At 44.7% G+C, this 13,502-nt stretch overlaps 2 protein-coding genes across 4 annotated transcripts in view; both read right to left on the bottom strand.

Annotated features, from left to right (window-relative positions):
• Positions 1-119: 119 nt before the first annotated feature.
• HMCES (5-hydroxymethylcytosine binding, ES cell specific) lies at positions 120-10,881 on the bottom strand. Of its 3 annotated transcripts, none has more exons than XM_039482243.1 (7): positions 10,741-10,881; positions 8,825-9,021; positions 6,683-6,826; positions 5,401-5,520; positions 4,296-4,459; positions 3,462-3,654; positions 120-2,032 (listed from the first exon to the last, which is right to left on the bottom strand). In XM_039482243.1, the coding sequence occupies exons 2-7, from the start codon at positions 9,005-9,007 to the stop codon at positions 1,829-1,831; spliced, it is 1,008 nt and encodes a 335-aa protein (XP_039338177.1). In that variant the 5' UTR covers positions 9,008-9,021; positions 10,741-10,881; the 3' UTR covers positions 120-1,828. The 3 variants fall into 3 exon arrangements, with proteins under 3 accessions (XP_039338177.1, XP_039338175.1, XP_039338176.1); XM_039482241.1 differs by having other exon boundaries at positions 10,735-10,838; XM_039482242.1 differs by having other exon boundaries at positions 10,660-10,790.
• Positions 10,882-12,082: 1,201 nt separating this feature from the next.
• COPG1 (COPI coat complex subunit gamma 1) overlaps positions 12,083-13,502 on the bottom strand; it is a 29,884-nt gene continuing 28,464 nt past the window's right edge. The window contains exon 24 of the mRNA XM_039481790.1: positions 12,083-13,327. Coding sequence (XP_039337724.1) covers positions 13,197-13,327 — 131 coding nt within the window. The 3' untranslated portion in view covers positions 12,083-13,196. The remainder of the gene's footprint in view (positions 13,328-13,502) is intronic.

Below are 13,502 nucleotides of genomic sequence, written 5' to 3'. Positions count from 1 at the left end.
CTATGAAGTCTCTCTTTTCCAAAGAGTGAGGAAGATGCATTATTCACATTGCTTGTGGAGTGGATGATTATGGATTGATAACAAGTACGGAGACACAAACTCACACAAGGACACATCACAACAAGCCAACTGATTGCTTTTTATTTTCTACAAACTACTACTTCAAATACAAATAAGTGATGCTCTCCAGAGAGCTCCCACATGCTAAGGGCTTTGCTCTAACATTTGTCTCTCACTGTTTGTTCAGGTCCCAGACCAAAGACAACAAAATATACTTTAGTACTTTAGTGACAGTTCAGTGATCTACCTTCTCAAAAGAGTGATTGTTCCCTCTCTGGATCAAGAATTCAGAAAATACTCTCTAAATCTTAAAATCCTATTAATAAAAAGATTGCACAAACACTATGGCCAAGACAAGTTTTCCCACAACCCCCCCCAAAAAATAATAAAGCTGAGTTATGGCTGCCACAGGAGACAGATTAAACCCAGTAATTCCCAGGAACCTGCTCTCTAAGGTCATGCCAACGCATTAAAGCTTGTTTTTCAGAGGTACTGAGTACCTGCAGCTTCAATTGACTTCATTTGGAGCTGTGAGCACTCAGCACTTCTGAACATCAGGACTTTTTTCTCTTTAAATTTACCAGTGTTGCTACTGTCAGTGTGACGTCTGGTGTAGACAATATGCTGCCATTTTACCATTGTGTCATCTAACCTTGCTCAGAGCAGGGTTAGACAACACTGGTTAAAATACTGATTCATGCCTACATTATAACTTCCATTGCTACCACCAGTGGTAGCAACAGTGGGAAATTTGAGGGGATACTTCTAGTGGCTTCCATATTATACCACCACTGGGGAATGGTTTTCAAAGCAGCCCTTGACAATAGCACACAGACTCCTTAAAAGCAGGTCAGACTGTCAGAAATGGGACAAACAATGAGCATGGAAAAGGATTTAAAGGTAAGGCCACTTTTTACTTTCACCAGCAAAACTGACTTAACAAGGCATTTCTCTCTTATTCTTACACACACACAAACAAACACACAGCCCTCCCCATTTCCACAGCAGAATGCTTCCTCAGTTTTAAAAGGGACCTGTACCCATGGCACTTGCTTCCAGAATCCTGAACATCCTCCTTTCCACATATGACATCAGGATCCCACTGTTCTGCAACCCGTATGCAGAGGCCCATACATGTTGCTGTGCTGACACAAAGCAAGGCAACGTTAGCCCAGAATGTCCTGGCCTTGGGAAATGGGGCTCTGTCTCTGATTTAAATACCAATTTAACATAGGTTCTTTTGTTCATTTTTCAGCTGCAGAAGTTCTCAAGCATCAAAACATCAAAAGTGTCCAAAATAATCTGTATAGAACAGACACTATATAGGAGAATTAACACAAAGGAGAACCAGCTGAATACCACTGCAGGAAAGAATTCCATGCAGTTTTTCTGTTCCTCATCCAATGGGAAGAGCATGGACTGGGTTTAAGTGCCTCTCACACATGTATCTGATCCATAAATGTTCCCAAGGCAGGTCAGTGCCAACCACTGGGCTACAGTGAAAAAGTTGGTGGGAGGTGAGCATTGCACATTACATCTATATCCCTGCTAATGGAAGACAAAGAAAGTTTTAAAAACCAAACACTGCTCTCCTGAATCAGTAAATCATCAGCACAAGAAGGGCAACAAGCTACACAAATCACATCAGTGCTAGAGATCAGGTTTAAATGCTCAATGCAACAAGGTCACAGGAGTCTCAGTACCAGTCTGCAGGATCTAACAGGCTAACATGCTGCATCTACTTAGGAACACAGAACTGAAAGTCAGTTCATTGAGTTTTGGGCTTCTTTGCACAAGGATCCCCTTCTTCCTTCTTCAGCCACTGGTGCATTAAGCCTGCACTGGTTCTCTTGGGTGCAGCGATTTGGATGAACTGGCTGGACCATCTGGGCAAATCATTTTCCTCTTTCTTGGGAGACTTGTTTTTCACCCAGTCCAACATCATTTTGCTGCTAGTGCTGACTTTGGTTTCCTGGGAGGACAAATTACAATAAGAAAAACAAGAACCACAGAAATAGCTGGTCATATATGCAAGGCACATTGGAAAATGCCCACATGGGTACCAAGTCAATAAGCTGGGTCCGGTTTCAGAATGGGGAAGGTGCAGCAGCAGCATCATCACTCCCTACAGTTACACAGCCTTGCAGAAGGTCCCCCTGGAAGTCCCAGTCAGATTAATCCTAAATGCCATTCAGGAAAGAATATACGGTATTAAGCAGAATGATCCTGACACTTCACAACATGGTTTATTTCTGGAAGAGCAGGAAAAGGAATGGGAATCCACGACGGGCCTTCACTGCAGTGACCCTCTCTCCAACTGGGGATGGATGGCTGCCTTTGGGAACATAAAAACAACCATACTGGGTCAGACCAAAGGTCCATCTAGCCCAGTATCCTGTCTTCCAACAGTGGCCAATGCCAAGTGCCCCGAGGGAATGAACAGAACAGGTAATCACCAAGTGATCCATCCCCTGTCGCCCATTCCCAGCTGCTAACAAACAGAGGCTAGGGGACACCATCCCTATCTATCCTGGCTAATAGCCACTGATGGACCTGTCCTCCATGAACTTATCTAGTTCTTTTTTGAACTCTGTTATAGACTTGGCCTTCACAACATCCTCTGGCAAGGAGTTCCACAGGTTCACTGTGCATTGTGTGAAAAAATACTTCCTTTTTTTGTTCTAAACCTTCTGCCTATTAATTTCATTTGGTGACCCCTAGTTCTTATGTTATGAGAAGGAGTAAATAACGCTCCCTAATTTGGGAGTTTCTCAGAGCCATCCTGAATCAGTTAGAAGGGGTAGCTCAAGAATCTTACATGGCATAATCTACCTGTCATCCTCAGGCGCTGAGTGAGCTGCCGGCCCCTAATGAACAGCTAACAAAACATGTGATTTAGTCTCTTACATTCTATGGTGTGGCCTCCCCCCATTTGTTAAATTTTTGAATACCTTATTTTGTATTGCATTTTTAGCCCATTTCACAACTTGGATGCATGATTTATTCTGTCATATAAGATGATAAATTTGCATGCTAGGATCTGCAATCTGTATTTACATTTTACTTCAAACATTCTATTTTCCCTTTTGCCACTATTAACAAAAACAGCACACACCCCCCGAGCCTGGTGCCCCCTAAGCCCGGCACCCCAGGCGGTCGCCTGAGTCACCTACCCCTAAATCCAGCCCTTCATTTTCTCCTCTGTTAAAGGCCCTTCCAGCCTGGACAATCTATGCATCTATGAAAATGGGTATAAATTATCTACCTCACAGGCAGGATTAATTCATTAATGTTTGGAAAGAGCAGCGGAACCCCCAGTTAGACAGAAGACAAAGTACAATTCTATTATTAAACAGCATTATGGTAGGGAAGTCTGATTTGTGTCAATCACCAGATCTCACCGTCTTTGGTCCCAAACCAATGGGAACGAGGCATTCTGGCGTATTGTTTCTGGAGTTGTTTACTATAGTGGAAACCGGGTGAAAAGCAATGTTCTCTGTGGAGTGGATGAGACTAAGGGCTTCCTGTGTTGATATCTGTGTAAAGTCCAACCATTTCCTGATGGCCTCATCCCCATCCAGGATAGCTGGCATCCTAAACATGGGAGGAGATGCAGAAATTTTAAGACCACATAGAAAGACACAACTTATCCGCCATGTGGGAGGACTGAGTGATTTGGGTGAAAGCCAAACTAAGATCTAGAATTAACATAATCCAGATTCCAGCTATCTGGGGATTAACTGTGTTGGCAATAACTATTATGTTAAGAAATGGCTAGAAGGCATACAGACCTCATTTCTGAAGCCGTGGGGAAAGGACTGAGCAATACAATGTTTTTCTGTGAGGCAAACAGTGTGCTAACTTCACCAAAGCAGCCTGCTTCCCCAGAGGAGGCAAAGGGTCTGTCAATCACTAGGCAGCCCTATGAGCAATTTAATTCTTATTGCTACCAGCAAGGGGCCAAACACAGTGATTTATGGCAAGAGCAAGATTGAGTGACCTGAAACAAGTCAGTAATGTTCTAATGTACTTCTCTAAGGGGATCAGGCAGAAAGAGCATGGAAGAATTTCTGGCCTGTGTGTTCTTGGCCACCAAGGCTGTGTATGTAGGGGAATACAGTCACACTACCTGCTCCACACAGCACAGAGGTAAAGGGAAGGTTTTCTGCCACACACTCCCCACTAATCTCTGCCAGCCACAACTCTACCAGCCACAGCCAGTCATTCTCACTTGCCTGTTATGGATATCACTTAAGCCTTTAGATGCATCTACTGTGATGATGGTGTAGGTGTACAATGCATCCCCTCCATCAGGAGGTTCCCAGCAATCAAAAATCCCAGCCATGGTGAGTAACCTCCAGCCTTTCCACTCTTTATCATCATCATCCTTCCCATCTGCCTGGAAAAGAAAGATGCAGAATGATCACAATCTTTCCTAACGTCCTTCCTATGCTAGGTAATTTCAATACAAAGATATTTAAAAGCTATCTGATACCTCACAGAAAACACTGAAAACCGGTGTAGTTCAGCTACCCATGACTCATTTGCTATTTTAATTACTCTTCTCTATTTCTAGGGATGTTTACACAAAAACTTTATTAGGAGCATCATCTTACATTGATACTTTTCCACCTCTCAAAATCAATATCCTCCACCTGTGCATTGTAATCTGTTATTTTGGAAATTATTGTGAGATCACAGGAGAGGAGAAAGGATAAGCCACAGTAGCAGAGAAGATATTCCATGTAACAGATTATTTATTTTTTCATGGAAATGTAATGAGGGGAGAAAGCACAACAGGCAGAGAAGAGTTTCTGAGATTATTCAGAATTCTGCTCTGTGAAATTTTAGCAAGGGCCATTGACTTCAATGGGAGCACTTTGTGCTCAGCACTTCTCAGGATCAAGCCCTACATTAGAACAGTGATGGGAAGCACACTGTAGATCAAAAGGCCACGCACAGACTGCAGCTTTGGGTGTACCAACACATATTACAGCAACAGTTCCAAACATAAGATAAGTTCATCTTTCTGCATTTCAGGACTTTAATATATAGGAGATGACTACATAACTGCAGGACATCTTCCATCACCACCAAAGTCCTCTTTCCACCTGCCTGGAAGTTAGGCCTCACCACACATTCAAGCTGCACTGTCTCCAATATCCTATGCCTGAACCTCAATCACGAACACAGCTGGAGTGAGCAGGAATTTACAAAATAAATATGTTTTTCTTCAGGATAAGTGATAACTAATTAATATTTCTAAAGCATTTTCAAACCGAAAAGTGCTATACTGCATTGCTGAGTATTAAAACAACATTGTTGCTGGGAATCCAGTACCATTTCTTGCTTGGGCTGCGGGAAGTAAATGAAATAGGGCTGCTTCTTTCCATTGTGCTGCTGCCATTCATAGAATCCATCTGCCAGCACTACACAGCGCCTGCCCTTTATCAGAGGTCCCTTTGGGAAGAGAAGATTTGACCATGTCACAAATCAAAGCAGATGGCAGCTTGGAAGGTATTAAAATAAAAGAAACATGTTTGTGAGGAGGGGAGAACAAGGCCATGGTTGAAGTATAGGGAACACATTTATTTATAACCCTTTTTGTATTTTATAACTGATCCTCAAATGCATAGACATAAAAGCTGTAGGTCCACACTGGGGTTCTGTTCACATAAAACTATGCTCTGCTATCAGGGTTTATGCCACCATTAAAAGCTCTTGAGGAAGTTAGAGCCTTATTATGCAGTTAATTGCTGTATGTGTGTCTTATACATAGTTATCCGGTAGTGTCCCCTAACCACCTAGGAATTAAAATGCATTAATACATGGTGGTGGCAGCATGAGAACTCCACACTAGCACAAGATGGAAATCTAGTCATTCTACTCCATTCAGGAAGTTTGATTTAGTTTAAAATATGTCACTGTAGTAACTGGCACTTTGTCTACTCCCTTTCATTAATATCAATGGGAGATAGGCACTTAAATCCCCACCCCACACCAAAATTAAGTTGGAGGTGTTCTGCAAGTAATACACAGGGTAATTCTGAAAGTCTCTATTTCACTGAAGGTTATGAGCAGCAAGACAAAATAATCCTTCATGTTCTCACCTTCCATCATTTAGAGCATGACAGAACCCCCCTTTTATAGACTCCCACCAAACAGTACACCCACCTTCCAGCTGAGGGGGTAGTATAAGTCTACCTATGGAGCTCTTTGTGCTGCTGCTCAATAGGCTTAGCAGACAAGCTTTTTATTAATTTCAAGTAGTATTTTATTCCCAAAGCTTTCTTTTTATAGAGCCAATGCCTTTGTTTTCTCCAGTCTGAACTGTACTTGAACCAAACAGCGGGTTATCTTAAGGCCACCTGGTCAAATACAGCATGCGAAAAGCTATCACTTGTTGGGTACTTCTATTTCAATGAAACTGAGATGCTAGGTTTTACAATGTGTCATTCAGAAGGATTTATTTTCTGTGCAACAGGGTGGTGGTGGCCAATTCTTGTTAGGAAGAGGTTTAGATCTCTGGTTTACAAGTCATTAGTAGCATTGCTAGGAGCTGATGATTATAAAATCTTCTTTCTCTCAATACTCATTAAATGCAATAATATTGTAAACTTACCTTGTAGGAGAGTTTCTCCATCATGGTATCGCTGCGACAGTTGGACGTTTTATACTGCATTTTGGAAGGGTCATCTTCTCTAAACCAGGCTGGGACTAATCCCCAGCGCATAGCCGCAATGACACGCTCAGAAGAGTCTGCATCCTGTCACACAAAATAGAAAAGCACCTCATGCAAGTACATGCAAGACAGGAGCAGACGCAAATTACAAAGTAATCAGAGCATATCATAGCTCTCTGCCTTCTCCATTATATAGTGGAGACTACAAACAAATCACAGCAAACTCACTCACTACAACTAGTGGCAGAGAGCCTAACAAGAAAAGAGGAGCTTACAGATAACTTATTAAAGTAACATCTTACATTTTAGGACGAAAGGTTACTTTCTGACGAGAAAGAAACTTTTGGTTGCTGTTCTGCTAGTTACTTTTCTTTGCAATTCTATCACTTCTGTTTTGTATGGGTGTGAGAATATACTCTGTGCTGATACGTGACTGCAACCGAAAAATGATTCAAAAGTAATCAGTAATTATTACTCCTCTGAGAAAGTCATTGAAAATATGCAAGGGATTAATTTTCAGACCCAGCAATATGCAATAAGGCTATTTTAAAAAAATATATATATAAACACCACTGGTTATAAGGAACATTCACTATATAATACAATATTTGCATATAATAGTAAATTTGCAATTTTTACTTAACTAATACTATTCAGGGATCTTCCACTCTAAGCATATTATACATTCTGCCCTACTAAAAAAAAGTCCCAGCAACACTGTCATCTTAGGGCCTTCCCCAATGCAGTGAATAATTATAAAAGGATACTGTTAGGTTCCTTGTATTTTTTATTTTAAAAAAAAATTCTTACAAATGTTACAAAAATAACTTTGTTTTAATAATCTGAGCATTTGTAAAGTCTAACTTACTTTCACTGTTCACATTTTTGCATTTTTCTCAGCTTGGACAATGGAAACAGACTGTGGGTTTCACTTCTGCTTCTAGTCAAATTCACTTTCTGATTCTCAGGTGCTAGCCAAAAGCTGCAATGTTTGGGTGGTTAATACCACAGGGAAATGTTTTGTTAAAAAAAGTTCCCAATGAACAAAACTACACAGAAACATTTATATTGGCCTTCAGTTTTGTAAAACCTTTCAGGCCTACAAGCAGAACAGAAAGCAGCAAAGAAAAGCACAAATCCAATTGTTTCTGCTTCAACATTGTAAATAAAGTGTGTCATACTGTCCCCAAATAGTGAATAAGCATGGCAAGTAGTTTAATAAAGATGACTGGATGATCAGATATTTGCCTGTGTTAATAGTTAGGCTGCTGATACGCTTGAGAGCACTACCTATCATACTGACCAATACCATCTCATTGTTTCCTTGTACTCCTCCATCAGTCTGCCTACATCCATCTGTTGTCTCTGGTCTTATACATTGATGGTAAGTTCCTTGAGACAGGGACAATCTTTTTTGTTCTATGTTTCTATAGCGCCTAGTATAATGGGGTCCTGGTCCATAAATGGGGCTCCTAAGCACTACCGTAACACAAATAATAAATAGATTCGTTTCAAGCACCATCTTTTTCTTCTTTGTGATCTCATCAGCTATTGCAGAATTGTGGAATTTTAAGTATAATATTTAAGCAGAAAAGTAAAGGAGGAAGTAGTTTTCAAACGCTGTGTTTTAAAATGCTGTGCAGGTGTAGTGGTTTAGGATGATAAAGTGTTAATATTTTTAAATTTCACCTTTAAACATTTCTGGCTCTACAAATCTACGCAGTTGTAACAAATAACTAATTCCTGACATTTCAGCAGAACTTAAAACACCTTTTTACTGTAGAAGTGGGAACACATACGGAACTATTAATATGGCAAGCATGTGTACTGAAAAGCCTGAAATGTCCATATGAATTCCTGCAAAGCACACACTAGCAGTAGGAGTCTGGAGATACAGAACTAAAACTGAACTACTAAGGCTTGAAGAGTCTGCAAACTGTGATGCTCCAAAATATAAAGATGTTTATATCAAATTGGTCAAGTACAGTTGTGAAATATACAGTTACCCCCCTTCAAATTACTAGTCATTGTATATGATGCACCATAATGCATGCTGAGTAATTTGTTCTGCTTGAAGGTTACCTTCTCAAAGTGTCGTCGGGAAACCAGCACAGGGCTGTTGGACTGGGGACTCTTGTTGTAGGAGGGGCTGTATTTATCAGCATCTCTCCATTCAGGTTGCCTTGTTCTACCATAGTTATCACGGTACACACAGGCCCGGCGGATGCGATCTGCTCCCAGAGCGCAGGCCGTACGCCCACACATTCTTCACAAGTTTCCTAAAGGAAGAAGGCATTATATGCTGTGGAACAATAGCCTAAAAGCTGACTTCAGGTGACAAAGCATGATCATGTTTCTCCTTCACACCAGATACAAAAGGAACAATTTACTACATGCATGTCTTCCCCTACGACTCAGCCTCTTGTCCACTCTACGTCAGGGGTTTATTATTTACAGAGCCCAAAAGTGTGCTGGATATTGTAAAAAAACAAAACAAAACAAAACCCTAAATCTTTAATAATCTAAGGAAGCATACAATGAACAGATGAGAGAACAAGTGGCGAGTGACTGGTGTCATATTTAATGCACACCACATAGTTCCATGGGCTTTTTAATACTTGATTCCCCCAAACCTTCTCCTCCATCTCTGATGTTAACACTTCTTTCAGTGGGATGACTAAGGATTGCAGTTGAGTAACATTCAGGGGAGGCTGGGAGGCCACATGCTCAAAGCTATCTTTAATTGTTACATGGTGCTCAGATAGAAGAAATAGGTGCCTTGGGAAAAAAATAAGATGGATTGGTTTTGCTGCCCACAAATATATCCACTGAAACAGACCTCTGGGACCCCTGCTCAGAGGGAGAAGGTCAGGGGACTGAGAGGGGCTGCTGGTGGGGGGAAGGGGAATTTGTAGGGGTTCCTGGTGGGGAGAAAGGGGCTGGGAGAGCTCCCTGCTGGGGAGAGGGGGGCAGGGCTCCCCACCCAGGGACTGAGGGTGTCTCTGGGGGGAGGGAAGTTCCTGCCCAGGGACTGAGGGGGGGTCTCCGGTGGGTGGCTGGGGGCGGGGTTCCTGCCCAGGGATTGAGGGGGTCTCTGGTGGGGGGGGTAGTTCCTGCCCAGAGATTGAGGGGGTCTCTGGTGGGGGTAGTTCCTGCCCAGGGATTGAGGGGTCTCTGGTGGGGGTAGTTCCTGCCCAGGGATTGAGGGGTCTCTGGTGGGGGTAGTTCCTGCCCAGGGATTGAGGGGTCTCTGGTGGGGGTAGTTCCTGCCCAGGGATTGAGGGGTCTCTGGTGGTGGGGGGTAGTTCCTGCCCAGGGATTGAGGGGTCTCTGGTGGTGGGGGTAGTTCCTGCCCAGGGATTGAGGGGTCTCTGGTGGGGGTAGTTCCTGCCCAGGGATTGAGGGGTCTCTGGTGGGGGTAGTTCCTGCCCAGGGATTGAGGGGTCTCTGGTGGGGGTAGTTCCTGCCCAGGGATTGAGGGGGTCTCTGGTGGGGTAGTTCCTGCCCAGGGATTGAGGGGGTCTCTGGTGGGGGTAGTTCCTGCCCAGGGATTGAGGGGTCTCTGGTGGTGGGGTAGTTCCTGCCCAGGGACTGAGGGGGGTCTCTGGTGGGGGGGTAGTTCCTGCCCAGGGACTGAGGGGGGTCTATGGTGGGGGGGTAGTTCCTGCCCAGGGACTGAGGGGGTCTCTGGTGGGGGTAGTTCCTGCCCAGGGATTGAGGGGGGGTCTCTGGTGGGGGGGATAGTTCCTGCCCAGGGATTGAGGGGGGGTCTCTGGTGGGGGGGATAGTTCCTGCCCAGGGATTGAGGGGGGGTCTCTGGTGGGGGGGGTAGTTCCTGCCCAGGGATTGAGGGGGTCTCTGGTGGGGGGCCTGTCCGGGGGTACGCTGGCCCCACGGTGGGTTTCTATTGGGCTCGCCTCGCCTCGATCTCCCACAGGCCGCTCCACCGCCCAGCCCAGGGTAGGTTCCGCTCCCGCTCCCCCGGCCGTTACCGACACCTCGACCCGCCTGCTGCCGCCGCCGCCGCCAACAGCCCGGCGGGGGCGGGTCCGAGTCCGAGCCGCCGTCTGTGAGTGGGCGGCGGTGGGCACGTGACGGCGATGCTGCCGCGCCCCGCAAGGCTCTGCCCGTGGCACGCGGCCTGCCCCACGGACTGGCGAGGGAGGGGGGCGCGCGCGCGCCTCAGCGGGTGAGCGCGGGGGTAGCCCCTCCCACCCGCGCTGCACCCAGGCTTCTCCCCGCCCCGGTGCGGTGCGCAGCCCCAGCTCACCCGCCCCGGGAGAGCCGGGCTCCACGCGAGGCCCCACGCTGGGCAGGGGGCCCAGACAGCAAATGTGAAAATCTGGACCAGGGGTGGGGGGTAATAGGAGCCTATATAAGAAAAAGACCCAAATAGCAGGACTGTCCCTATAAAATCATAAATCTGGTCACCCTACAGCTGGGCGAAGGGCCACGTTTGGGAGCTGTCCAGGGTCGGGGTGCCTTGACCTGTCTGCTCTCTCTAGAGCTGTAGGGCCCCAGCTTTGCTCCGCTGCAGGGCTCTAGGCACAGCCCGGATGCACCCAACAGCCACGAACCTGCCCCCAGTAGCGCTCTGCACATGCACCCTGTGCAAAGCACCTTGTAACCCCTCAGTCAGGCCTAGATGGTGAGGCCATATAAACCGCATTGGCGCGTGGGGGCCAGCCTGAGCTGGTGGAATGAGTGTTCCTGGCTCCCTGCCCTTCTGTCAGCTACACATCTCTGGCAAAGACCTTCCCAAATCCTCCCTTCTGTGCCCGCAGAATGCAGTCAGCTGCCCGCTCAGCCTTGTGTTTTGCTGTAATTCTCATAGTGCTGCTGCACATGCAGCGAAAGGGGAAATAGGACCACTCTAGTAAGAGGAGACACCGAGTTCATTCTCCTAGCTGATAGACAGCTGCAGAAGCCTCAGGCTAGCACCGGGGGTTGCACAGGTGCATGTGTTTCCCTATAGTGGCCAAAGCCTCAGGACCAGGAGAGACAAGGTTTGCTTTAAAACAAAAAAAAAAAAAAAAAAAAAAAAAGGAAGAAAACTGAAGTGGGAGGCTCATGCAGAAGGTGATGAGTAAGGAGAACTCCTTGAGTATTAGCATGGGATATGGTGAGCACCCCCAGTAGGGTGGTGAGAGAGGTGAACAGACGAGGCAATGACAAAAAACAGGCGCTACCCTGGATAATCCCTCTGTTTAAAGCATGCAAGACAGGCATTGTCTATGACAATATACCAACCAGTCATATATGCCTTGTCAGTCGTGCAGGAATGAGTTGGTGCAATGCCTTTGGCTACACCTTTAGGCCAATAATAAATGATTATGTAAATTCCATCAGAATCTTTTAATACTTTGTTTAATGTTACATTATATGGTGACATTTTGCATAAAAAAAATACAGGCAGAGTAGAACAAAGATCAATTACAGGTGCTAGAAACAGACTTATCTCCTGTTTTCCCCTTATCTGGCATAACTGAAACTCACAAATTAACCAAAATGATGTCTCCAGAGAAGAATGACAACAGCTCTGGTTGATATATTACATGCTGTCTGATATTACACATCACCATATTGCTTCTTTCATACTCAAAAATCTAACTGGTCACTTTTCCTCAGGATACTACACACCAAAAATCACATAATCCTCTACCACTTATACAGTAGGCTTTCAGTGTTGGATCTAACAACGACTGAGAAACCAGTTACTGATAACTAGGGGAATGTGAACAGCCAAACCAATTATACGCAGTGTGTTAATTGATTTGCACTTTACAGAGACTATTTCCTTCTGACAGGGTTGCACAAAGCTAGAGCTAGGCACTTATTTCCCATTCTTTGACTGAATATAATTGCAAGCCAGCCAATCCCAACCTACTATGTTGAGGGATAAGTACCCTGGGAGAAGATCAGCCTGTCATTTTCCATGAAGATAGTAGTGGAAGGCAGCCAAGTTCTATACCTTCAGGAGAGGGAATTTTATAATTTTATTTACCATGTCCTGTTTTTAAGGGTCTTTTAAAGACATAAAAATACTAGCAAAATTAGTGATAATTAAAAGCACACTAATTTCAGATTCCAAGTGACCACTTAATGGGTTTGATAGTGTTACCATAATATGAATGGTTAAATAAGGCTTCATTGGAAACACAGGACTCCCAGACTGCAGAGTTCAGCAACTTGGTATTAAATGGGCTGATTCTTCAGAGGAGTTTATAGATTTAAGTGAAACTGAATGCTTCCTAAAACCTGCTGTCAGGGCATAAAAAACACCACAATTTTATTCAGAAAAACCCAAATAACTGTCCTAGCTTTTACTAATGATAAAAAGCTGCAGTAGTGACTGTGATTCCAATTCAGTGTCCAGAACAGAGGGGAACCAAGAAAACCAAGAACATTCTCCCTTTATGGGCCTTATGTCAGAGTGCAGTCTCAGAAACACAGTTTAGCCAACCGAGGCCATGATTATGTCCACAGGAAGCTCTTCTCCACTGCGGGCTGTGACCTGCATTGTTACAGTATCTGTCAGGACGAGACGAGAACGCACCAAGAGATCGTGGCCACCCCGAAACACACCTAGAACAGCGAGAAGAAGAGGGAAGAGAATAAAGTGCTTGAATGCCACTAGCTCATCTATCAAATTCTAAGGATACTCATGTGGCTGGAGCAAGGTCCACTCTCCAAAAAGCATCAGCTGAACATAGTCCAAAAAAATCCCCAATGCAGCTGGATAGTTATAAACCCCACAGCA

Source organism: Mauremys reevesii, linkage group 7, assembly GCF_016161935.1.
Source record: "Mauremys reevesii isolate NIE-2019 linkage group 7, ASM1616193v1, whole genome shotgun sequence".
NCBI lineage: Eukaryota > Metazoa > Chordata > Testudines > Geoemydidae > Mauremys > Mauremys reevesii.
Note: the sequence above shows the minus strand (reverse complement) of the source record. Positions and strands in the feature narration are given on the sequence as shown.

What these genes read in the sequence shown, in the direction of transcription:
- HMCES (XM_039482243.1), bottom strand. Translation starts at nt 9,007, where the DNA reads ATGTGTGGGCGTACGGCCTGCGCTCTGGGAGCAGATCGCATCCGCCGG. An exon ending in CGCAGCCCAAGCAAGAAATG is followed by an intron (nt 4,460 to 5,400) that starts GTACTGGATTCC and finishes TTTCTTTTCCAG; the next exon opens with GCAGATGGGAAGGATGATGA. An exon ending in TTGGTTTGGGACCAAAGACG is followed by an intron (nt 2,033 to 3,461) that starts GTGAGATCTGGT and finishes TTGTCCTCCCAG; the next exon opens with GAAACCAAAGTCAGCACTAG.